The following is a 25,563-nucleotide window of genomic DNA, read 5'->3' as shown; positions in this document are numbered from 1 at the left end:
AAGTTTTATTTCTTTCCCCTTCCTGCTATGACATATTTTGACCTCTAATGCTACGTTTAGGCCAGAAAATACCCTATAGTACGTGGGTTCTGACCTGCATTTTAAACTGAGAACAAACATCCCATCCACCCTCCAAAAACCAAACCAGCCCTGACAACTGATTAAAAAAAAAAAAAAGGCATCTTCACCACTGGAAATATTGCCACCATGCTTGAACCTCCCAACAGTCACTTAAAAAGCAGCAATGACAAAGGATGAAGGAGAAAGAGTAAACATGTTGCAGGTATCCTATGGGCCAAGCACTGTGTAAGGCACATACATTATTGCAGTGTTTCCCCAAATACAGTCACAAGAATGCTATGTCTGAATGCTGTGCATCCCCTCATATACCAGATTCATATGTTGAAATCCTAACCCTCAAAGATGATGGTGTTAAGAGGTGGGGCCTTTGGGAGGTGGTGAGGTCATGAGGGTGGAGCCTCACGAATGGGATTAATGCCCTGATGATAGAGACCCCACAGAGCTCCCTAGCCACTTCCACCATGTGAGGGCTCAGTGAGAAGGCTCTGGCCATGAACCACGAAGCAACCTCTCACCAGCCACGTACTGAATCTGCTGGCCCCTGATCTTGGACTTTCCAGCCTCCAGAACTATGAGAAATAAATTTATTTTCTCATAAAAAGTAAAGTTTATAAGCTCTGAGGTATTCTGTTATAGCAGCCTGAATAGACTAAGACAAGAGACCATGGAGAATATAATTTTAAGGGTTCCTAGACCCAGTATTAAATAACATTGAATCACATGGTGAACAGTTCATCCCTTTCCCATCTTTCTAATTACATCAAGGGAAAGTCTCAAGTGGGTGCTAGCATGTCTTTAACGCCTCTCTACCACTTGCTAATCTCTCCCTCCAACAAAGAATGAATAAGCCTTAGACTCAGCCCTGGCAGGCTACAGTTCTAGTTAGAATTTTAATGACATTCATTTTTTTTACCCCATGATTCTTTAAATGGTTTCCTTTTTTTATAGAACAAGAGAAGCTAGTCTGCTTCTACATGATAAAAGTTAATTTTAAAATAAATTTTAAATATGTAATTAAAGAGCAGTATCATGTTATTAATAGTGTAAGTGGCAAAATCATGCACATAGTACTCAAATGGCTAAATTTCAGGAAGTATGGAGTTATTTCTTTTATCCTAATAGCAACCCTATGAGGTAAATGCCGTTTTTAGCTCTAGTTTACATATTGGAACCTATGACGCAGACAGGAAAAGTGACCCAGCCAAAGTCACACAGGCCTCTTCAACCCAGTTCTACCTAGCTGCAAAATGTGAAATCTCACCATGCTGACTGATGACGATGTCTGCTTCCAGAATCGAAGTTTTCAACCTGGGAAAGCTTCCTGTGCATCTCTTAAGAAGGCTCCAGTGACTGCTGGCTTTAGAAATTAGCTTCCACATGTATGGCTGACCCTCACCTGCAAAGTTAGGGCAAGCACTAAATTCCCTCTCTGAGCCTCCTGCAGCTTCTCCTCCCACAGCATCAGCTATAGAGAGGCAGAGTGGTACTAGAACCTGATGTTGCATTGTAAATTAATCTCTTAGATCATGAATGCGGAGTCCCCGGGATGACAGTGCTGTTCCAGGGAAGACAGCCTTTGGTGCTCAGGTATTCAGCACATTCTGAAACTTCCCTGAGCAGGACAGTTCATTCCTCTGCCCCCACCTAGCCTGGCCCAGCCATTTAGATTGCCTACCTGCTGGCCTTTCTAGCTGCTCTGCTTCAGTCTTCGTTGCTGCTTGGCAGAACCGGCCTTATCTGTACATTGATGAGTCATGCTTTCTGTACATTTCAATGTTTTATCCCTGCGGGGAAGATTCTGGTAAGTACCTTCACTCTCACTGCTCTTAATACCCCATGTCTCCCTCTTAGGACTATTTCTGAGGCTCTTAAAGAAAATTGAACTTTTCAGCAGTTGGAATGCAGTGGTTGGGAAAAAAAAAAAAAAGAAAGAAAGAAGAAAGGCTCCAGGATGGGGGGCAATGTTCTCATGATAATCTGGCTAGAAAGAATATTCAAACCTTCTCTCATCTTCTAATTTGACAACCCGAGTATGTGTTCTAGGTGCTATACAGTGTATGAGAATTCCTGGCATCTGAAATTACACAAATTAGAGGAAAATGGTATTTGGTAACTTCTTACTCACACGATGCCAACAAGTTACTTTTAATGTCTCTTGTGGAGCCAATTGTCAATTATGCAGGGAGTGGCATGAGACTAAGAGTTAGCAAGGTTGCCTTTGTGTTCCAGTTGTAATACAGTGTGTGACCATGGGCACCTCACTTAACTTCCCTGGACCTCAATTCTCTCATCCGTAAAATGCAGGAATTGGATGGAATCATCTCTGTGGGTATCACAATTCTCAAACACTAGGTAATCGTGTGGGCACTTTGCTCTCTCCAGGCCATGGATTTCCCATGTGTAAAATGAGCTAATTAAGCTCTGACCACTTCACACAGGTAATGATGAGGATTAAAATAAAATGGTGTACATGGCTATATTTGTTAAAAGTAAAGTTCTATCAATTTTGAAGTTTTACTGTACTGAAAACAAAGATCACTGGCTGAGCAATGCATGACCTTTCGTTGCTAGCAACAGAATCCTAACTTAAAAAGGGAGATTTTTTTTTTTTGAGAAGTACTCCTCACCTTGGTACGTAGCCCTATCTAGACTATCTTTATGGGTTTTTTTATTTCCAAAAATTGTAGTAAGAACACTTAACTTGAGATCTCCCCTTTTAAAAAAATTTTAAGTGTATAATACAATACTTTTAACTATAGGCATGACGTTAAAGGTAAGATTTCAAGAGAACTTATTCATCTTGCATAACTGAAACCTTATGCCCCTTGAGCAGCAACTCTCCAATCCCCCTCCCCTAGTCCCTGGCAATCGCCATTCGATTCTCTGCTTCCATGAGTTTGGCTATTTTAGATACTTAATGGAAGTGAAATCAGGTAGTATTTATCTTTCTGTGACTGGCTTATCTCACTCAGTATAAGGTCCTCAAGGTTTATCTATGTTGTCACATACGACAGGATTCCCTTTTTTTCTAAGGCTGGATAATATTTCACGGTGTGTATATACTACATATTCTTTATCCATTAACCCATAGACATTTAGGCTGTGGCCACATCTTGGTGATTATGCTGCTATGGGCATGGGAGTGAGGAGATACTCAAGGGCTCACTGGGAAACAGGGAGCCATAGATCTGAGAATGGGCAGAAAACAAGAATCACAACAATGGCCCCAGAGCAATTGAGTCCTGCCAGACAGTCCTCTTGGAGACGAATAAAATCCAAACTCTTCTCCTGCCCTTGTTTCACTCATTCAAGATTCTGAGCCCCAGAAGACAGAATCTATTGGCCAAGTTTAGGATGCCTGCCCTCCCACCCCTGACAGTCCTGAGTCAGAGGATCTGACCCCTTCAGCTTCCATAAATGAGCAGCAAGCGCCTGAATTTGCTCTCTTTCTGAGACCACACCAGGCAGAGAGATCACTCTCCAAAAGGAAATCAAGACCTGCGGGGAAGAGGAATAAGATTCTGCACAGCTCCTGAATATGAAACAACTACCGCCCAGAGATTACTTAAATGCTCAAATTATCACATGTCACCCACTGATTACTTTTTGCCATTACATGTTTCCCTGCCTGATAGGAGAAAGATAGTTTGGTGAGAGTGGTTTTCTTTCTTTCCTCCATCTCCCCTCTCTCCTCCTCTCCCCTCCCCCACTCCACCCACTCTGTCTGGCCCTCTACCCCTCTTTCCTTTCTCTTCTCCAACTCACTCCTGTTGGGTAAGGTGACAGGAGCAAAGTGAGTCTGAAAGGATACTCGAGTCTCCTGGGTCTCTGTGAACCAGAGAGAAAAGACTGTTTGTCCCATGCTTCAACCTCCTGGTCAATTACACTGCCCTCAAGCTGCCACACAGGTGCACCCACACAAGACACATATACAGACACACATACATGTGTGTGCATCATGTGTGCACACACAAACACATATATGCATATACACGTGTACACACACACACACACTGCCCTCACCCTCGCCTCCCTCTTCTTCTCAGGTAAAGGCCCTGTTTCCTTCACCTCATCCTCAGTCATTCTTCACCTCTTGATGAAATTTGCCCATGTGCAACTTGGACCCTTTCTTCCCCCACTGGGCTGCCGGGGAGAGAGAGGCATGTAACTGTGAATATCCTCTTCCTGCTCTGTGGCAGTCCCTGACCTCGACAGGTCAGTAGCAAGCAACAAAAGACTTTATCCAAATTCTGTGAGAACTGATGTGCCCCTCAAAGAACTGTAATGAATGCTCGTTGCAAGGAGCGCTGGCATGGATGGATTCTCAGCAGCTCAACAAGACATCCTCAACCACAAACCATGCACGTGGAGTAAAACAAACACGCAGAGAAACGCAATGCTACAGTTCTTATTAGAAAGCAAACAAGAGCCTGCAGACAAAGACAAACTGGTCAAAGCTCTAGCAAAACTGGCCAAGGTCAGTGGAGAGTCAAGGGAAATGTCAGGTACTATTTTGACAGCCTAATAGCAGGGAAGGAATTGTCTTCTACAACAATTTCCGAGGCTGAATTTATAAAGAACTGCAACACCACCAGAAGGTGTTGGTTTTGACAATAGTTTGTAATAACGTACGTGCCCAAGACACAGTACACAACATATTTTTTTCCTATTATTTTACTACGAGAATTTTCAAGGATACATGAAAACTGAAAGAATTTTACAGTGAAAACTCATTTACCCATGACCTAGATTCTACTATTAACATCTCTTTGGGTTAACACATACCTATCCATTCTTCTGTCTACCCATCAATCCATCTGATTTTTGGGACACTTCATAGTTAGTGGCACGCAATAGTACACTTCACCTCAAAGCTTCAGCATGCACACCACTAACCAGGATTCAGTATTTGTTTATGGTGCATATACAGAGTATATTTGATGTAAAAAATAAGACACAGGGGTTAAGGAGAGGGAGGGATGAATGGGTGAGGCACAGAGGGATTTTTAGGTCAGCGAAAATACTCTTTGTGATGCTGTCATGGTGGATACATGTTCTTACACATCTGTCCAAACCCACAGAATGTACAACACCAAGAGTGAACCCTATTGCTGGGGCGCCTGGGTGGCTCAGTTGTTAAGCGTCTGCCTTTGGCTCAGGTCATGATCCCAGGGTCCTGGGATCGAGCCCCGCATCAGGCTCCCTGCTCAGCAGGAGGCCTGCTTCTCCCGCTCCCACTACCCCTGCTTGTGTTCCCTTTCTCGCTCTCTGTCAAATAAATAAATAAACTCTTAAAAAAAAAAAAAAGTGAACCCTATTGTAAACTAGGGACTCTTGGGTGATAATGATGCATCAGTGTAGGTTCCTCCATTATGACAAATGTACAACTCTGATGGGAGACATTGATAATGACAGGATCTATGAATGTGTGGGGGCAGAAGTTATATGGGAAATCTCTGTACCTTCTATTCAATTTTGCTGTAATCCTAAAAATATTCTAAAAATTAAAGTCTATTTTTTCTTTATTTTTTTATAAATAAAGTCTATCTTTTAATTAAATAGATAACTGAAAATAAAATAAAATATATGACCTATCTCTAACAGAGGATTAGCAAACTGGCATCCCACAGGCTGAACTCAGCTTGCAGACATGAGTTGGTTTTGCCTGCCCAGCATCTATTCTCATTCCTCCTTTTACAGAATCCCATGTTTCCTTTGAATAGATGGTCCACCTCCTCTGGTAGTCCATGTGGTTTGGGAAGAACTCTTGGCTCCATCACTGGGCCCATGAGCCCCACCTGGCCAATCAATGCAGTTCTGGTTGGCTACAGAAATTCAATTCAATGGTGAGTTTAGTGGAGATGGGCACATGGGTCCAGTTGGTCCATTGAGAGCCTTCCCCAGGACTCACGCTGAAATTCCCTCTCAACTCAGGTTACTAATCCAATAGGATAAATCCAGGGATGCTGGCGTCCATTGTTTTTATGATGTTGTAAGAAGCTGCTTAAGAATGCAGCTAATCCAAAGCAAAGCAGAGCCCATAGGTAAAAAGGGGCAGGTAATTTTTGCTCCTGGATCCAGCCAGGCCTAAAGTCCAGCAAACTTTTGAATTTTTTGGTTATAAGGGCTAGCACATTCCTTTTTAAAAACTAAATAGTTTGAACTTTTTTCTATCAATTTCAATAAAAAAAAGAGTCCTGGTGATTATAGTTACTATGGATTCACACCCAAGTCTGGGCTCAAGGTCTCAATTGTTAAGGTAGACTACATACACTGCAATTAGATTCTGAAGATTCAAAGAAGAGGGAAACTTACCCTGCCCACGAGGTGGTCTGAATCCAGGAAGTAGAGTTAACGAGTAACCCTCGAGTAGGGACACAATGTGGTAAGCAATGGAGAAGATGGGTGTCAGTGTAGGGAAGTACAGGGGACTTGGAAAAGCTTGGAGGATGAGGTGACCCTTAAGAGGAGCCTTGTAAAGCGAGGAGAAACCAGAGGACAAGTTACACTCTTATGGGAGGCAGGGGCACAGAGTGGGGCAGCAGAGTGGTCCTAGGGAGCTCCAAGCCCCTTTCACCAACCTTCCCATCCAGAACAATCTCAGTCATAATCACTGTGTGTGTCTCTCTCCCTATCAATCTGTCTATTCATCCATCCTCTCTATGCCTCTGTCCACATCTCTGTCTCTGTCTCTTTCTTTTCCTGTCTGTCTCTGTGTGTGTGTCTCTCTCTGTCTGTGTCTCTCTCTCCCTTCCCTTCTTTCTTTTTTTTTTTTTTTTTTTAAAGGTTTTATTTATTTATTTGAGAGAGAGAGAATGAGAGACAGAGAGCATGAGAGGGAGGAGGGTCAGAGGGAGTAGCAGACTCTCTGCCGAGCAGGGAGCCCGATGCGGGACTCGATCCCGGGACTCCAGGATCATGACCTGAGCCGAAGGCAGTCGCTTAACCAACTGAGCCACCCAGGCGCCCTCCCTTCCCTTCTTTCTACCTCCCTCTCTTCATGCACTCACTCCCTAGCTTCCGGGATGCAGTCCACTCCATCATCAATACCACCCTAGTCCAAGCCACCATCATTTCGCACATGTCCAACCTAACAGCCTCATAACTTGTCTTCCCACCTCTGCTCCTGCTTCCCTTCCATCAATCCTCCACCTCCCTGACAAAGCAAATGTTTTAAAATGCAAATCTAATCGTGGCACTCCCCTGCTTAAAACTAGGGATAAGACCAAACTCCTTGACACAGCCTGCAAGGCCCTTCCCATTCTCCAACCACATTCAGCTCCATGCACCACCCCCCACTCACTCTACCCCAGCCTCCCTGGTCTTCCAGTTCTTCAAAGAGTCCTTCTCTATCCCACCCCAGGGCCTTTGCATTTGCTCTTTCCTCTGATCTGGGATGCTCCCCTCACCCTTAGCCCCACATCCCTTTACCTAATTAACCCTTACTCATCCTTCACTTTTCATCTCAGGTTCAAATATCACTTCCTGAGAGAAGCCTTCCCTGATTGCCAGACTACATCAGATCTCACTCGTACATGTTTTCTCATTCCTTTGACTTTTTCTTTTTTTTTTTTTTTAACGATCTTATTTATTTATTTGACAGAGACAGAGAGAGAACAAGCAGGGGGAGCAGCAGGCAGAGGGAGAGGGAGAAGCAAGCTCACCGCTGAACAGGGAACCCAATGTGGGGCTCGATCCCAGGACCCTGGGATCATGACCTGAGCCAAAGGCAGACCCTTAACCGACTGAGCCATCCAGGCACCCCCCTTTTGACTTTTTCTTGATAGCACTTATCCAAGTTTAGAATTGTGTGTGTGTGTATCAGATGAATTGATTCATGCCTATGTCTTGCACTTAAGATTCAGGAAATCAGAGACCATGTCAACTTCTTAAAACAACTGTATACCCAGAACTCAGTAAGTGGCTAGCACACACTTCCAGTTTGTTACAGTCCCCACCACTCCCTTTTGCATTCCCAACTCTAAGTTGTGTTAGTTACAATTTATGTTTGTGCTGCCATTTTTCCTAGAGAAAAGAATTATTCCTTTAGACCACTGCCTCCATCAAAGGGTAGAGAAATGGAGGCTAGACCAAGAGGGCCAAGTGTTTCCAGGAAAATGGGAGACAGCATATTTCTTTATGGAAGTAAAGAATGTACAATAAATAGTTCTGTCTCTCTCCTGTACTGCCCTAAAATTCTTAATTTTTGAACAAGAGGCCCTGTATTTTCATTTTTGCATTAGGCCCTGCAATGATGCAGCAAGTCCTGATCAACACACATTAAATGTTCAGTGAAAGTCTGTTGAAAGAATGAATAAGTGAATGAATTTAGCTAACCACAGTTGATGCTCATCTTACAGAGTCAGTCAAGTGGCTCAGCCCTTGAGCAAAATTAAACAGACTTTGTTGTTGACTCAATGTGTCCCTTCCCAGGACTAAAAGCCTCACCTAGGACCTTAAAGTTCTCATCTAACCCATCCACTTCCCAGGAAACTTTGATCTTGACAGGCTTCCAAGGTTCTCCATGGAGCCAGCAGAGTACCCCACCCAATTCCCCCATTCTCCAGATCACAGTCTGCACTGTTTCCACCTCTCTACTTCCTCTCGTCCCGTTCAACATCTCCAAAACAAGGCATACCTGGTTTCTTTCATCCCCATTGTACAGATGGGGAAATAGAGGCTCAGAAAAAAATAATGTCCATCAAGATTCCCCATGCACAATATATGTTAAGAAAGGAAAAAAAAAGAAGAAGAATGTAGCAGGAGGGGAAGAATGAAGGGGGGAAATTGGAGGGGGAGAACCATGAGAGACGATGGACTCTGAAAAACAAACTGAGGGTTCTAGAGGGGAGGGGGGTGGGAGGATGGGTTAGCCTGGTGATGGGTATTGAGGAGGGCACGTTCTGCATGGAGCACTGGGTGTTATGCACAAACAATGAATCATGGAACACTATATCTAAAACTAATGATGTAATGTATGGGGATTAACATAACAATAAAAAAATTTAAAAAAAAAAGATTCCCCATGCAGCCCTGTTCCCCTGCCCAGCCAAGTTTCTAGTTTTATAAAGAGTTTCTAACTAGATCCCCAGAATCCAAACCACAAAAATTATTTTTAGAGTGGCTAGTCAGACATGATAATTACATGCTAAATCTAAGACTATGCCCCCCAACCCTCACAGCCACCCACATTCTGACACTCTGGTCTGCAAAGACAAGCAAAGATAAACTCATCTCCCCTTGCCCTACATGTCTTAGGTCAGTGGGTGCTGGGGCCTTCCATTCTTTCAATGTTTATTGAGAGTCTGGAATATGCAGGCACAGTACAGAAGCTGGTGATGCAACTGTGAACAAAACAGACAAAAGGCCCTGCCTCTCTAAGAGGGGAAACAGATAAATAAACTAATTAAATAGACTGTATACGGTATGACCATGGTGCTGAGCACTATGGACAAAAGTTAAGCAGGAGAAGGGCAGAGGAAATAAGCATTTTGTAGGGTAGTAGTGGAGATTTCAATTTTAAACAGGATTGTTTGGGAAAGACTTGAAGAAGGTGAAGAGGCGGGTTAATACGGCTTTCCGGAGCAAGAGCACTCCAGACAGAGGGAATAGCCAGTGCAAAAGCCCTGAGGCATTATCCTTGATTCACAATGTTGAGAGGTCCCTGAATAGATTGGGGAGCTTAGTCAAACCACATACACTCCCCCTCTTAGCCCCCGCTTCTCATCTCAGTTTGGATGCCTGCAGACAAATCTAATCTATAGGGTTTTGAACCATTATTTATTGAACCTCTGCAATGATACTGCTTTATTTATCAACACAGTGGAGTTTTTGTTTTGTTTTTGTTCGGGGTAGTCACATTTAAATGAGAGAGTTCACAACAAAATTTCAATATCCAACTTGGCTTGGAATATCAGACCTGTGCTCGCTAGGCCCACATGACTCTTTGTAATAATCTGTCCATTTGGGGGGCACAAGCCTCTCTGTTCACCACAGACCCAGCTAGACTCAGCAGATCCCTCCCTTATGCAGACTGCCTGGCCCTGGCTGCGTTGGAGTTTGCTACCACCCCCACCCCCAATGCCTGCCTTGGGGAGCCCCTAACAATGATGGGGAATGGACACATGCCCCTTGTTGAGCATGAAAAGCAGGGATCTCCTCCATCTTAGGAGACCTGAAAGAGGCTGGGGAAAGCCCATCCAGTTCTTTCTCCCCAGGAATGGGTGTAGGGGGGCCGGGGGCAGAACAGAGAGGGGTCCTGGGATTCTCTGAGCTATCACATGCTCTTGCATTGATTGGCAGCAGCTACAGCCAGCCCCTGGAAATGCCTCTCCTCCATATTTCTACAGAATCTAATTCTCACACATGCTGTCTTGAGCCCCAGATTTCTCTCCCTACCCAAATCTGTTGTGGCCTCTAGAAGAGCTGCACTAGGAACTCTCCACCCTCCTACACTGAGGAAAAAGGGGGGTGCCTATTCACCCCAACTCTCCAAGATTGCCTAGGTCCCACCTGCTGACCTCTCCTATACTTCACACAACTCTCAAACTAGACCACCCCTAAATGATGCCCACATGGGTTTGTGTGTGTCTGGGATGTCATGTGAGTGTGGTCTTTGTGCATGTTGATAAGGGTGCTCCTGTGTTTTCACATGCCTGGGTGAGAGATGAGAGGGCCTCCGCTGCCCTCCTGAGTGAGCCCACATGACTGGGTATTGTGTGTCTTTGTGTGAGCGTGGGGGAGTGTGTGTGTGAATGGTTGCAACATTCTTATTCCTGACAGAAGGTCTCAGTGTGGCGGGCTTCTCTTAGCCAGCCTGCAACCCCTTCAAAGGCACTCCATTCAGGGACAGTCCACCTCTGGCCTTCCCCAGAATCAACACACGCACTGAGACGCATGTACACTTCCTTTCAGGCGCAGCTCCTCTGGCCCGGGAGAACCGACGACCCTTGAGCATCCTCGCTCCGACAGCTTCCTCTTCCCCCCATGTACTAGGTGGAGAATCCTCTATATGGAGATGGACTCGGAGCACTGGCAAGGAGGAAGAGAAGTGGCTAGGAGGTGAGTTGAGAAAGGCAAACTGAGGACACGTTGGAGGAGTATGGAGCCGCTGCGGGAGAAGCAGGTCCCACCCACACCACGCCCCTCCCGCACTGGGTGGAGAAGGGGTAGCCAATTCCCACCTGGGTCTTCCTCTGGGGTTCCCAGGTCTCACTCCTCTCCTCTCCTGAAACTGGAGCTGTAAGAAGCAGCTGGGACCCCCCTCCTCCCATGCATACATACACACACACACACACACACACACACCCTCCCATCATCCGCGTCCAGGCAGTTGCTGATTGGCTGCGGGGAGCAGCGTCCCAGCTTCCCGTCTCCGAGGCGGGAGCCGAGCAGGTCCGAGGTGGGAGGTGCACTAACCGGCTCTGGGAGCCCCTCCCGAGTCCCTGCACCCAGCGCCCTGTGCCCTACGCGAGGGCCGTGCCAGGACTCCAGGCAGGCAGGTGCGGAGCGAGCAGAGGGGACCACGGCCAAGGGTAGAAGCAAGTCCAGCGGGAAGAGAGGCGCTGCTGCTCCAGCTGCTGCCTCCGCCGCTGCCACCACCGAGCCGGCGTCCAGAGCGGGGCTGGCAGGCTGGGCGTGGAGACTAGGGGAACGAGGGGCGAGCTCATGGAGCACACGCACGCCCACCTCGTAGCCAACAGCTCGCTGTCTTGGTCCCCTGGCTCGGTCTGCGGCTTGGGCTTCGTGCCCGTGGTCTACTACAGTCTCTTGCTGTGCCTCGGTTTACCAGGTGAGGAGCGTGCGGGAGAGGGAGGAAGCCAGGAGCCCCAAGTGCGGAGCAACCCTGCGCAGAGCCCCCAGGCCTCGATATCCTCACCTTGCGATCCCTCGCGCTCCCTCTGAAAAAGTTTAAGCCTTAAGGGCAACTGCGGACATTTCCAGACTGGGGGAAAGGAAGTTGCTGTGGCCTGGCGGGGACTCTCCTGTGTGTGTGTGTGTGTGTGTGTGTGTGTGTGTGTGTGTGTGTCACGAGCGTGCGTGGCAGCTGATGGGCATGGTGTGAGTGTGCGCGTGGATTCGAGTATTTGCATGCGCATCTGAAGGGATCCGCGTCCCTGAGGGTGCCCAGTGGGGTCTGTGTATGTGACCTGACCGCACCTGCCAACAGATGGTTTAGTGGGGGCTTTACTTCTCCCGTCGCCCCCCACGTCCACCTCAGCCCGAGGAAACCTCTCTGCCCCTGTGCCCCACCACTGTCCCCGCCTGATTCCAGGTGAAGCAGGAGACTGATGCCCAGCACACTTTCTCTAGGGCCGCTGAGATAGAGCAAGGGATGAGCCCCTGTGACCCCTAAGCAAAGAAAGGGTCTCCAGGCAGGCTAAGAAGGGTCAGGGTGGCTCTGGGACCATGCTTTGACCAGGGCAAGGATCCAGAGACACACACGGAATGCTGAGACCGCCACTTCAGGGGGTCACAGTCTCCTTGAGGACATGCCTTGCCCCCTGGCTTTGCTTCCCTATCTACCCACCCTGGGCAGCTGACGACTGCTGCGGATGTCTAGCTGGTCCCACATCTTAACGTCCTCTCCAAAGTGTGGCTGAGACTGGTGCTGAATTCCTGAAGAGAGCTGAGCTGCTGGGGGCTGGGGGGTGCTTGCTATTTGTGAGAGAGGGGGAGGGGTTTCCTGGGGTTCCAGCTTGAGATAAACCCTTCTTCCAGATAGTCCCTGAGACAGTCTGTGTGCAGAAAGATTCCTAAAGATCACTTGCAGGGAGATGAGAGAGGGACAAAAGGAAGCACAAAGAAAAAAATCCATGTACAGCCTAGAATCACAGCATCATCCACCCTGTCATTCCGCATCCCAGGATCCTGGGAACTTGAGAGCTGGATTTGAGAGGCTTGCTGAGATTTCCTTTTCAAAACATTCAACTTGGTGGTCAGGGGCCCTGATAAGGTTGTTTAAATACATGCCCCCTCCCAAATTTTGTTAGGCACAGAAAAGCATAAGTTTACAATCACTGAACCTCTCTCCCAGCAAGTGATGAGGTTTTTACTACTAACTAATCGTTCTGGCTGCCCTGGGAGACGCTCAACCTCTGATTCGCCCTGCTGGGGCAGCGCACATGTCCTGTAATTACCTTGAGCAGGAATTGATTTCAGTCCAGTCCCCACCTCCCCCTGTCAGCCCTCCTGAGCCTCTCCCAGAGCTCTCTTAAGGTGAGTGAGTTTTTGAGAAGGTTGGTTATTGGTGACACTTGCTGAACCAGAAAAGTGACAGGGCCCCTTTTCCCTTCAGCTCTCACATCAGAATTAGTCTGACCCCTCCACCTTCACCCCTCCATCTCCTCTGCTGACTAAAGTAGCCACTCTCTCAGGCTTTTCTTCTGAAAACCCTTTAAGGGACAGAGACATAAAGACAAGGGGAGGCTCCAAGGGTCCAGAGCAGGAACATGAAGATGAGCAGAACAGGGGACAAATCAGACCTTCAAACACCTCAAGGTGGAAGACAAGGTACCTCACTTCTCCACAGCATAACTCCTATGCCAGCTAAGGGCCTTTCTGACCCATAGCATTGGCACCTATTGTGTGCCAGACAGTGCTAGGCACAGGCTCATCAAGGCTGAGCCCAGGATTTGGAGACTTAAAGGAGGGAGGGATCGGGATGAGAACTTGGAACGCACTGATGAGTACTAAGAGTTGTGGCCACCTACTGTGTGCCAAGTGCTAAAGAGGTGCCTAAGGGACTCAGGGATCCCTAAGGTACAGTCCCTGAGTTCAAGGAGCTCGCAAGTAGAGTTTGTGGTAGATGCAGAAGGACCAAGCATTCTGGAAAAGGATGACTGAAGAGGCCAGGCTTTCAGGAAGACCATGGGCTGATAATGGTTTTGTTAATGGCTTGCAAAGTGGTTCAAAAGTAAAATCCTTAAGTCATTCTCTTAGAACCATAAGGGCAGGCAAGTATGCCCAGGTAACTAAGAATGCAGACTACAGAATGAAGCTGGGTATTAACATGTGGACCTTCTGTGACTCTATGCCTCTGTTTCCACATCTGTAAAATAGGCATTAGGACAGCAACTGGAACTGGAATGATAACTCCTGGAATGATGGTGAGAAATAAAAATGTTGATGGAGATGATGGTGCAAGTTAAGCACTCAGCTCAGGGCCTGACGCACCACACACTGATTACCGCTGTGGTGCGGCAGTTGTGGTCATCATGAAGCTGATTTGGTTGTGAGGGGGGGGGGGCTGCTTGGCATGTGAGCCAGAGAAGGGGCTGGGAGCCACAGGAAAAGCACTTAGCTCAGCGCCTTACTCCTCCTGCTGAGCTCACTACAGTATTCCCCTTCCCCTTCCCCCCTCCCCACCAGCCACCAGCAATTAGCAAACCCTCATTACCCTGCTACTGACCGGGATGCACAGCTATGCTGGGTGTGAAGTAACAGACCACAGGGCTTGGTAATATTGTTGAAAACTGAGATTTTAATTGAATCACTTTTCCTGGCAGTGGACTCACCCCATTTCCAAATTCTCACAGGGATGGTTGAAAACATGGGTGGGAACCAAGGGGTGGATGGGGAGTGGCTCAGTGTTTGGCAATAGGGGAGCCATTAACTAGGAGAAAGCACAGATGTTTCTTACCACCTTCAGTCTCCAGACTGAAAGGAAGAGCTTAGGAAAAGCATGTGGTCCAATACCCTGCCTCTAGGAATGGCCCCAGACAGTCTAACTTAATTGGTCTGGAATGGGTCCCAGGGGGTCCTAATGTGAAGTATGGGCAGTTAAGAACTCTTTAAGAACTTAAGAACTCTTAAGAATCTGCCACTTAAGAACTCTTAACTTTCTGTACCATAATTTTCCCCACCTATAAAATTAGGGTAACAGCAGTATCTACTTACCCACACAGATAGTGTATATTAAATAAGATTGTCTATATAAAATGGCTTAGCACAGTGTCTGGACTGAGGAAAGCACTTATTAATGCCTTCTCCACACTGGATCTTTTTGTATGTTAAATACTTAGATTATTGTACTTAATCCCCACCACATCCCTGTGACCTGTACGTGTCTCTGAACCCATTTTACAGATGAGCAAACTGAGATTCAGAGAAGTGGAGCATCTTGTCTATAGTCACACAGTCAAGCCAGTGTGCAAACACCTGCTCTTTCAATTGCACCATACTGCCTTCATTATTATAAAAGGAAGTTCTTTTAACTAACCTCAGTCCTTCATGCTATGTGCTCAATGGAAAAAATTGGTGTCCCAGCTATCCCTAAAACTCTGTCTCTTTTCTCTTCCTTTTAAGTAAGCAAGATGTTTCTAACCTTTCAAAATGCATACAATAAGCCAGCCAAGCTAACAAGGTAGAGTTGGGGACACTGATGGGGCCAACTAGGACAAGACAGTGAAAAGCAGAAGGCAGTGCAGGAGGAAGAGATGAACCTGATGCCTGGGGGGAAGACAGAGGCAGAGAAGACAGGTGAGCCTGGCTGATAAGGAAGGAGCAGCGCAAAATTAAACTGAGATTTGAAAGATATTTTTTAAATTTTACTTTCTAAAAGGCACCAGGGATGTTAAAGGAGACAAGGTAAGGAACATGATAGTCTGAAACCACACACCACCCAGCTGATAGGAGTATTTCTGCAACTGCCAAAAGGGGAGCCAGTAACTAGAAGAAAGCACAGGTTAATACCTGTCTGTGAGGGTTGGTGCGAGATGGAGATGATGAGTCTGTCACCTGGCAGTAGTCAGTGCTGTGACACACAGTAGTTACAGTTACTATTAACCAGGGGTGGGAAAATGGTGACCAGTAAGATGGACTGAGCACTCCAGATGTGTTCTCATTCACCTGTAAACATCTTTCAAGAAAATCTAGTAAACAGGTTCAGAGTATAAGGTCTGGCGATAGACCTCTGGGGTCTGAGTCCTGGCTTTGCTACTTATAAGCTATGTGACCTTAGGTAAGTGACTTTAACTACTCTGTGCCTCACTTTCCCATCTGTAAAATGGGATGATGGTAATAATGGCACATACCTCGCAGAGTTGCTGTGAGTCTTCGGTGGGTTATTCATTTAACACACTGCCTGCCACACAGTAAGCACTCTGTAAGTCATTTTTTTCATCATTTAAAAATTAAGGAAAAATTCTCAACTTATTTTATGACACCTGTTTTACCCTAATGCCAAAACCAGACATTATAAGAAGACTACTGACCAATATTCCCCATGAACACAGACACACACAAAAAAAATCCTCAACAAAATATTACCAAATCTAACTCAGGAATATATAAGAATGATAATAAACCAAGACAAACTTGGGTTTATTCCAGGAATCCAAGGCTGGTTCAACATTTGAAAATCATCAGTGTGATCTACCATATTAAAAAAAACTAAAAAAGGAAATCCATATGATCTTCTCAATAGAGGCAAAAAAAAAAAAACTATTTGACAAAATTCAACATCCATTCATGATAAAAACTTATCAAACTAGGAATATAGAGAGAACTTCTTTAACCATCAATAAGTAACCTATAGCTAAGATCACATTTAATGATGAAAGATGGAATGTTTTCCCTCTAAGATCTGGAGCAAGGCAAGGATATCTGCTCTTGCTACTCTGATTCAACAGCATACTGGAAGTCCTAGCTGGGCAAGAAAAAGAAATAAAAGGTAGACTGGAAGGAAGAAATTAAACTGTTTCTATTCACAGATGATATAATTGCCTTCAGAGAAAATCACAAATACTCCACCAAAAAAAGTTCCTAAGAACTAATAAGTGAGTTCAGCATGTTTGTAGGACACATTGTTAATTTCCAATAACCCATTATATTTCTATATACTAGCAATGAACAATTTGAAACTAAAAATTGGAATTAAAAAAAATAGATTTCCAAGTTCCCTTGAAACACCAGAAGAACTAACATTAGGTTCATATTCCCAGAAGGCTGGCTGTGGCTGAGGAATAGGCTGCTTTCCTATGCAGCTGCTTTTGTGTGGTGCGTGCATGTGTGTATGTGTGTGTGTGTGTGTGTGCACATTATATAAGTAATGACATTCATATTATTCAAAAACTTAAAAATATAAAAAGGCACACATTGCAAAATCTCCCTACCATCCCTTTCCCCTACTCACCAGTTCCCAAATCCATCCCATCACCACCACCACACAGGTAACTGGTTCATCAGTATCTTGATTTCTTTTTGTTCTTTCAGAGTATTTTAGTGGATATACAAGCAAGTATGAATAGAGAATTTCAACTCTTCTTTTTTTTTTTACTCTCCTCAAAATGAGCACATTGTACACACTGTCCTCCGTCTTGCTCTTTTTCACTTATTATATTAATCATCCATAATGGTATATTGAAGCTTTTTCATTCTTTTATGAAGCTGCATAGTATTCCATTGTATATTTGTACCATAATTTATTTAATGGCTGCCCCTTTCAAAAGCACATGGGCACTCTAATGTCAAAGTCCCTACACGCTGCACTGAACTGTCCTCTGTAACCTGTATGGCTCCTCTTTATGCACATTGGGCCTTGGATCCCTGTTATAACAGTGGGAGAAAGAGCACTGCATGAGGAGCCCTGGATTCCAGGCTTGGCTCTGGCAATAATTCACTGTGTGGGTCTGTCAAACACCTGGGGGAGCCGGGTTCTGCTTATATAGCTCAGTTGGAAACATGGCCCATAGATGGAAACAAGCACAGACCAATGAAGTAGCTATGCTGGAGGCTGGCTGGGCTGGCCTTGGGCTGGGGTCCAGACCAGTAGCTTTTGTCCTTGCCCCTGCGTGATTTCTGTAGTTATCCCATGTGTCATTTCTGCTTTTGAGGTTGAGTATAAAAGGCACTGCATTGGAACTGAATGGACATGGATTTGGATCCTCTGTCTTACCCTTGTTTGCTGTGTGATCTCAGATATGATACTCCACCTCTGAGCCTCCGTTTTCATTTGTAAGAAAGCAGTCAGCCAAGTTCAGCAGTTAAGCAAGGGATCTCTAATGTCAAAGTGCCTGGGTTTGAATTCTAGCTCCCCTACCTGCTAGTCTGTGACCTTGGGCAAATTTCTCACCTTCTCTGTGTCTCATACTCATCAGTGAGATGGGATCATAATAATACCTATCTCATAGGGTTGTTGTGATGATCGAATGAAATTGTAAAAATGTGTAGCACCATTCTTGGCACAGGTGTGCTCTCAAATAGAGTTAAGAGGTCAGTAAATGTTATTAATCTTCCGTGCCTTGCATTGTTGTGATGGTAATCCAAAATAAAATATGCAAAGGCTTCTCACAATCCCTTGAACATTGTGGGAGCTCAATAAATAGTAGGTAGCATTGTTTTTATTGTCTGACATGTCAACAAGCTTTGTAAATCCCCTGAAGCCACAAATAACTTTATATATAGGTCTTTTCCATAACTGCACAATTCCACTCAAAGTGCACCCACCAGGAATGAAACTCTTTGCCCTGGAAAACTAGGAATGAATTACCCAATAAGCAATCAATTCCATCATAAGCCTAAGGAATTTGTACCTCTCAGAGAGTTGCCTGTGGTTCAGTGAAACCTCCAGAAATACTGTCAGTCCAGAACATGAAACCTTCTTCAGCTAAAGTTGATAAAGGTCTGACAAGCACCCAGCAAAGACTGCCCTGCATGCTGCAGCCAGGACCATGAACAGAAGCAAGGTGGGGAGGTGAACACAGACCCTGTCACTGAACCTCCATGTGATCTGAACTATGTGGGCAATGCTGATAGGGAATGCCAGCCCTGCAGAGGGTGCCTGAAATGCTGGGGGAAGGGGAGGGCAGGTATCTCGAATTCAAATACCTGCTAGGAGCAGTCAGATAGTGTAAATGCACACAGCGGCCCAGTTTTAAAGAAATGCTTCACTTACCCAAAGAATCATGCTTCCCTGCCGTTTTTCTGAAAGCATGTGGCTCTTTTGGTCTCTCTAATTTTCCCTCAGTGATAGAGACATATGTACCAAAACCACTGCACTTTCCTCTTAACAACTACTAGCGCTTATGTTGCACTTAACTATGTGCTAGGGATGCTTCAAAACATTTTACAGGCACTAACTCATTTAATTCCCCAAATGACCCTCTGATGCATGTACAGTTATCATGCCCATTTTTCAGATGAGAATGTTGAGATACCCACAGTCACATAGCTAGAAATTGACAGTGATACTCGGTACTGCTGTCCAGCTTTATCGTAAGAGAATGGCAGCCCACACACAATGACAGCTGACAACTGACACTTGGGCTAGGTCATAAGAGATGGGGATGACAGACAATAGGGAGGAGTGGGGACTGGGGGAGGTTAGAAAGTACCACCACCACTCAGCTCTCCAGCCAATCCAGTGTTGCCAAATTCTTCCAAAAATCTAGGAATCCAGATTTTTATGTGAAATATCCCAATGTTTCAATGTTGGCAACTAATTCAAAAAATTTTAAAAACACTATGCGAGCCAGCACTGCATGAGCCAAACCAAACATATCTGCAGGCTTGATACAGCCCACCAGGCTGCCAATTCACAAACTCCAAAGTGGGTAAAACTTCAAGAAGCACCAAGAAATGCCAAGGGGGTCACAGTGGGTGGAGAATAAAAACAAGATGTTAGGGGGAGGAGCAAGAAATAAAGGAGATGGAGACCCAAATAAATATGTGGCTAAATAAAAAAAGCACGCCAACTCAGGAAACCAGGGATTTGGCGTGACTGGAAGAAAGAGCTCCAAGTAGTACCACAAACTGCATGTTAATGATGTCCTGGAACACAAATCCACATTTTTTTTTTTTTTTTTTTTTTGTAAATGGAAGAGCCCTTAAAACCTGACAGCATGGTGGATTAGGATGTGGGCTCATGGTCCCCACTGACCTGGATTCAAATTCCAGCCTCATGACTTCCTGTTGGTGGGGCTCTGGCAAGTTGCTTGAACCTCTCTAAGCATCAGTGTTCCTCTCTGCAGAATGGGTATAACAGTGCCTTTTTCACAGGGTATATGATATGGACAAAATGAAGCAATGCATGGCTAGCAGGGTCCCCAGTGTCTGCCACTCCATGGCTGCTATTCTATGATGAGAGCAAGCACCATCATTTTATAACAAGAGGAAACTGAGACTTTACCCAAAGTCGCAGAGCTAGGAATGGCAATGTCTAAACCAGAACTTACTTTCCCAACTCTCCCTTTTTATAAAATCACACTGCTAGTGGTCTCTTGAGGAAGCAAAGTGATAGGAGGAATAAAGCAGAAACAGGCTGTGGAATTTCAGAGTTCAGACTAATCATCCAGATTCGGGGGGGGGGGGTTGTTGCTGTTGTTTTATGTGCGATTATTTTAGGTGGCACAAGGCTACATCATTATTAAATCCCTTTTCAGTTTTCTCAATCCTTCTGATTCTATCAAAGGGAAAGTCTCATCTTGGTGCTAGTATCTTTAACACCTCTTCATGTGTGCTAAATCTCCCTTTATAACAGACACAGATCAGGCCTAGGGCTCAGTATCTAGCTAAAATGTAATGTCACCCTTGTATTGTCATTGTATTTATTTTTAAGACTATCTTCTGTTTACAGCAGGGAGGTGGGTCTGTGATTCAGGGTTGCCCTATTTCCATGCTGCCCAATAAGTAATCCCCAGCTGCATGTGGCTATAGGGCACTTGACATTTAACTAGCACAACTCGGGAACTGATTTTTTTTATCTGGTTTCATTTCAATTAATTTACAATTAAGCCTTGATATTTGATTCAGTTATTGGAAAATAACTGTATACTTGGAACAATTTGGGTATGTGAATCTGGTCTTTTCAACTGTGTATTTTATGACATCTAAACAAAGATCGAAGATTTCCACTGAAAGATTTAGCATCCATAGAGAAATGTGCTCAAAATGTAAAATACATGCCAGACTTTGGACATTTAGTATGAAAAAAAATTAAACATCTCATTAATAATTTATATTGATTACATTTTGGATGAACACAGTTAAATAAAACATATTGTTAAAATTAATTTCACCTGTTTCTTATTTTCTTAATGTGGCTGCTAGAAAAACTGAGATTGCATATGTGGCTCACATTCCATTTATATTGTACAGCAGTATTTTTTAATTTTTTTTAAAGATTTTATTTATTTGTCAGAGAGGAAGCAAGCAAGCACAAGCAGGGGGAACAGCAGGCAGAGGGAGAAGCAGACTCCCCACTGAGCAAGGAGCCCGATGCAGGACTTGATCCCAGGACACTGGGATCATGACCTAAGCTGAAGGCAGACGCTTAACTGACTGAACTACCCAGGCATCCCTGGACAGCAGTACTATATAAGGTATAAATTCAGGGGGGGAAATGCAAATCACTTTAAAACAAAATGTTAGGTGGCGCCTGGGTGGCTCAGTCGTTAAGCGTCTGCCTTCGGCTCAGGTCATGATCCCAGGGTCCTGGGATCGAGTCCCACATCGGGCTCCCTGCTCCGCGGGAAGTCTGCTTCTCCCTCTCCCACTCCCCCCGCTTGTGTTCCCTCTCTCACTGTGTCTCTCTCTGTCAAATAAATAAACAAAATCTTTAAAACAAAATATTAAGTAAATAATAGTACAGGGAACACAAGAATATGGCAAAAATCATAATGCTGGTGGGCCAATCACTACAATCTGGGGAGCCCTGATCTAGTACAATGCTCTTAATACAGAGACTGAGGCCCTAGAGAGGACAAGGAATTTCCACCAAGGTTATACAGCTAATCAGGTGTGACCTTGACCCCAAATCTTTTAGATTCTGAATCCAGTGTGCTTTGACCATTGCAATACAGATAAACCTGCCGTCTCTACCCCACCAAGGGAAATGTAAGGAAGGAAAGGTCGGGGTGTGGGGAGGATGTGGTTACCTTAGATCCTGGTGAGATTCAAAGTGAGGGAACTTCTCTGTATGGATAAGCCAGGATCTTTGCTTTTCTATCAAGTGGAGGCTGAATGACTTGGGCTTCTCTTGAGTAAAGGTTATAACCAGCTGAACTACATTGAGAGTTGGGACTCTGAACCCAAATACGTTTTCATTTTGCCCATGGCAAAAAAGAATGAGACAAGAAACCAGAAAGTGCAATTGGACAACTGCATCTGCATTTATTGATTCACTTACCCATCCATCCATCCATCCATCCATCAATGTGCCTGGCACTACCAAGTACCAGGCACTGTGCTAGGCTCAAAGCAAGCCTAAAAAGACCCACTCCCTGTCTGCGTGCTCATATGCATACACATGGGGAAGATGAGCATGATCACAAACCTGAATAAATGTAGTCACATGTGAAAGAACATGAAGGAGAGGCACATGGTGATGGGAGAGCTTTTCATGGGGGGACTTGCCCAATGGGGAAGCCAAGGAAAGCTCCCTCAAGAGGAACAACTGGAACCTGAAGGCTGAGGAAGGCAAGAATGGAAGGAAGAAGCAAGGGGGATAGGCTTTGCAATGACTCTTAGGCAAGAGGGGACTGGTGCCACATATCGGAACAGAAAGAGGGTGAGTCTGGAAGGCCAAAAGGCAGCCTGAGGACAGGAGGAGAACAGGGCATGAGGTGCAGAGGAAACAGGAAGCCAGAGCTTTGTAGAAACCACACAAAGTAACCCTGATTTGGGACAACACATTTTACAGTGTTGGCTCCTTTTGACTTCTGGTATTCACCAGTAACTTCTTTTCTTTCCCCCCTCATTTGCCAGAATGTTTAGCAGTTTAAGACCTGGGGCAATTGCTTTTCCCCCAAAGACATTTCTTACCGTTTTCAGCTAAGTGCAGCAAAAACTATCAGCCATATCACTTCACAGGAGGGACTCTCCACAGACCCACACACAGCAACACACCACACACACACGGACATACAAAGATGTATGCACACACAAAGACACAGAGATGTGTGCACACACAGACTTATGCACATACACACACAGGCACATGTGTATGACATACACCCAGAGGGAGACACACACACAGACATGCACGTGCACACACGCACACACGGACATACAGAGATGTATGCACACACATACAGAGACGTGTGCACAAACACACAGACACACACATAGACACACATGCACAGACACAAACAGACATGCACAGACATACACCCACAGGGAGACACGCACACACACGTGCACACGCACACACATACACACTCCTCCCACAGTCAAAGGTATAGAATGGCCTGGTGATTCTGTTCTGGCTGCAGCTGTCTGCTTTTAGCATTTCTGGCCTCACCACCATGGTTCAGCTCCACAGAGCTGCTGACAAGAACCATCATCTGCCTCTTGAACAAAAAGCAGCAGCTTTCCTGGAAGGTGGCAGAATGGAGCAGTGATTGGAGAAAGAACTCAAGAGGGAGCAATGCCATGAAGAGGGTAGGGATGGGCATTCCTTAAAGGAATCACAGGCCCACACTCTTGACCTTCACAGAGCCTGGTCCCCATATCATGTCTGCCCTCCACACCCAGGACCCTTCCAGAACACCACCTGTCCTGGCCAGAAGGCATCAGGAAGGTAATGCTGACTTAGGGATTAGGCATATCTGGGGGTTCAGTCCCAGCACTGCAACTCTGCTAGCTGTGAGGTCATGAGCAGGTAATTTACCTTTCTTGGAGCCTCAGTTCCCTCATCCGAGAATGGGGGTGATAACACCAACTTTATTCACTTAGCACATATATGTGGCACCCCTTTCATATGCCAGGCACCCATGTAGGCACTGAAGGAAAAACAAAGAATGCCTGCACAGGTATACATTCTACTGGGGAGACAAGCGGTAAACAAGTGAACAGATGCATAAACGACACTCTTTGAGATACTGATAATGCTGTCAGGAAAACAGCATGGTAAGGCAATAGGAAGCTACATCAGTTGGGTGGTCAGGAAAGGGCTCTCCAAAGAGCTGATGTCTGCACTGAGAACTGGAACGATGGGAAGGAACTGGCCACAGGAAGCACAGGGGAAGGGCATGCCAGCAGAGGGACGCACAAGGGTAAAAGCTCGGAAGTGGGAATGAGCTGGAGCGAAGGCAGACTTGTGTGGCTGGAGTACAATGAGCAAGAGGGAGAGTATCAGGAGATGAGGGGAAGAGGTGGACACAGGCTGGACTGTGGGGGCCTTCTGGTCCACAGTAAGGAATCTGGAGTTCACTCTAAGTGTTGAGAGAAGAGATGGGAGACTTTTAAGGAGCTGACATGACCTAATCTGAGTTTTTCAAAGGTCTTTCTGGCTGCTGTGGAAAAAACAGACGGAAGGTGGTTTAGGAGGGAAGCCGCAAGAAGCAGCAGCTGTTGCAGTGTGAACGATCTCTGGGCTCCGGTAGGACAGAGTGAGAAATACCTGTAGAGTGTCCAATGCAGTGCCTGGCACACAGTAGGAGTGTGGGTCAAGGGTCATGTTCAGAGCCTCTCCAGTCCTACTCCTACCATCCACCATCACCTCGGTGTCCAAGTAAAACAGCGTCAGACAAGTGAAATGAGCAAACTAACAACGTCCTCAGACATCAAGGACGTCTGTGCCTGGCTCTCCAGGCACCGTGGAAAGCGCCCGCAGCACAACAAAGCTACCATCTTGGTTGTGGCAGTGGGCAAGTCCTGCTAATGATCCAGCTGTCAGTTGCAAGAGCCCTGAACAGAGAGAAAGCAAGGGTCTGGACAAGAAGAAAAGGGTCACCTTCAGCACTGTCATTTGACAAATGAACAGGATTGAGTTCTGGCCAGCACGGTAGAGGGACACTGTCATTGTGACTGCATTCAATTCTAATGACCCAGGGTACAGCAGGAAGAAGGGAGTGATGCCCCAAAGACGGAGGTGGAGACTCCAAGGACATCCTGAAAATGGGCAGAGAGAGCTCATGGAAGAGGGAAGAAAATGGTGGTTGCCTCTTGGATCTCCTCAGAGTTAGACCTTCTAGCCAGAAGAGGATGGCTCTGGGAAGTAAGAAGACTTTTTTCTTTTTTTTTTCCTTAATCACTGTCAGTACTGAATGCTTTCCTCAAAATGCTAGTCAAATGCATGCTGCTGGTTAACATCCTTCTCAACTACCCTCATATAACCTCCTGAAGAGGCCTGGACTGGGGGTCATAGCCAGTCAACAGCCGACAACCAACCAGAAAGTCAGACCCCACAGAATGTGAAAGAAGCCTGTTGAAAGTTTCTTAAAAAGCAGCACCTCGCCTATTAACATTCAGAGGCAATCTCATAAAAATTCAGTTTTCTCATGAGTCTTGGAAAATTTTAAAGGCTAGAAAAACTGAGCTCTCCCTGTCATCAAGTGCCTAGAACCAAGTAGCCATAGCCTCCTTTAGATGGCTTTTGTGCTATCCAGCTCACCACAGTCCCCACCTTTTCCTATTGTACCCCCAGCACAGATTTTTATATAGATATATACCTGGCCTGCTTCTCTCACTTATGTTCCCTGCCTTGCTCCTATAGGATTTTAAATTTACTGTGTTATTGCCTTCCTCAAATTTGACTATGTA

The 25,563-nt window shown here is 45.5% G+C and overlaps 1 protein-coding gene across 1 annotated transcript in view; it reads left to right on the top strand.

The window, feature by feature from the left end:
* Nucleotides 1-11,748: 11,748 nt before the first annotated feature.
* LOC116628070 (probable G-protein coupled receptor 139) overlaps nucleotides 11,749-25,563 on the top strand; it is a 38,797-nt gene continuing 24,982 nt past the window's right edge. Inside the window, exon 1 of the mRNA XM_032398140.1 lies at nucleotides 11,749-11,872. Within this exon, the coding sequence (XP_032254031.1) occupies nucleotides 11,749-11,872 (124 nt within the window). The remainder of the gene's footprint in view (nucleotides 11,873-25,563) is intronic.

This window comes from Phoca vitulina, unplaced genomic scaffold (genome assembly GCF_004348235.1).
Source record: "Phoca vitulina isolate PV1807 unplaced genomic scaffold, GSC_HSeal_1.0 scaffold110, whole genome shotgun sequence".
Lineage (NCBI taxonomy): Eukaryota > Metazoa > Chordata > Mammalia > Carnivora > Phocidae > Phoca > Phoca vitulina.
The sequence above is the reverse complement of the archived record's forward strand: the minus strand, read 5'-3'. Positions and strand labels throughout refer to the sequence as shown.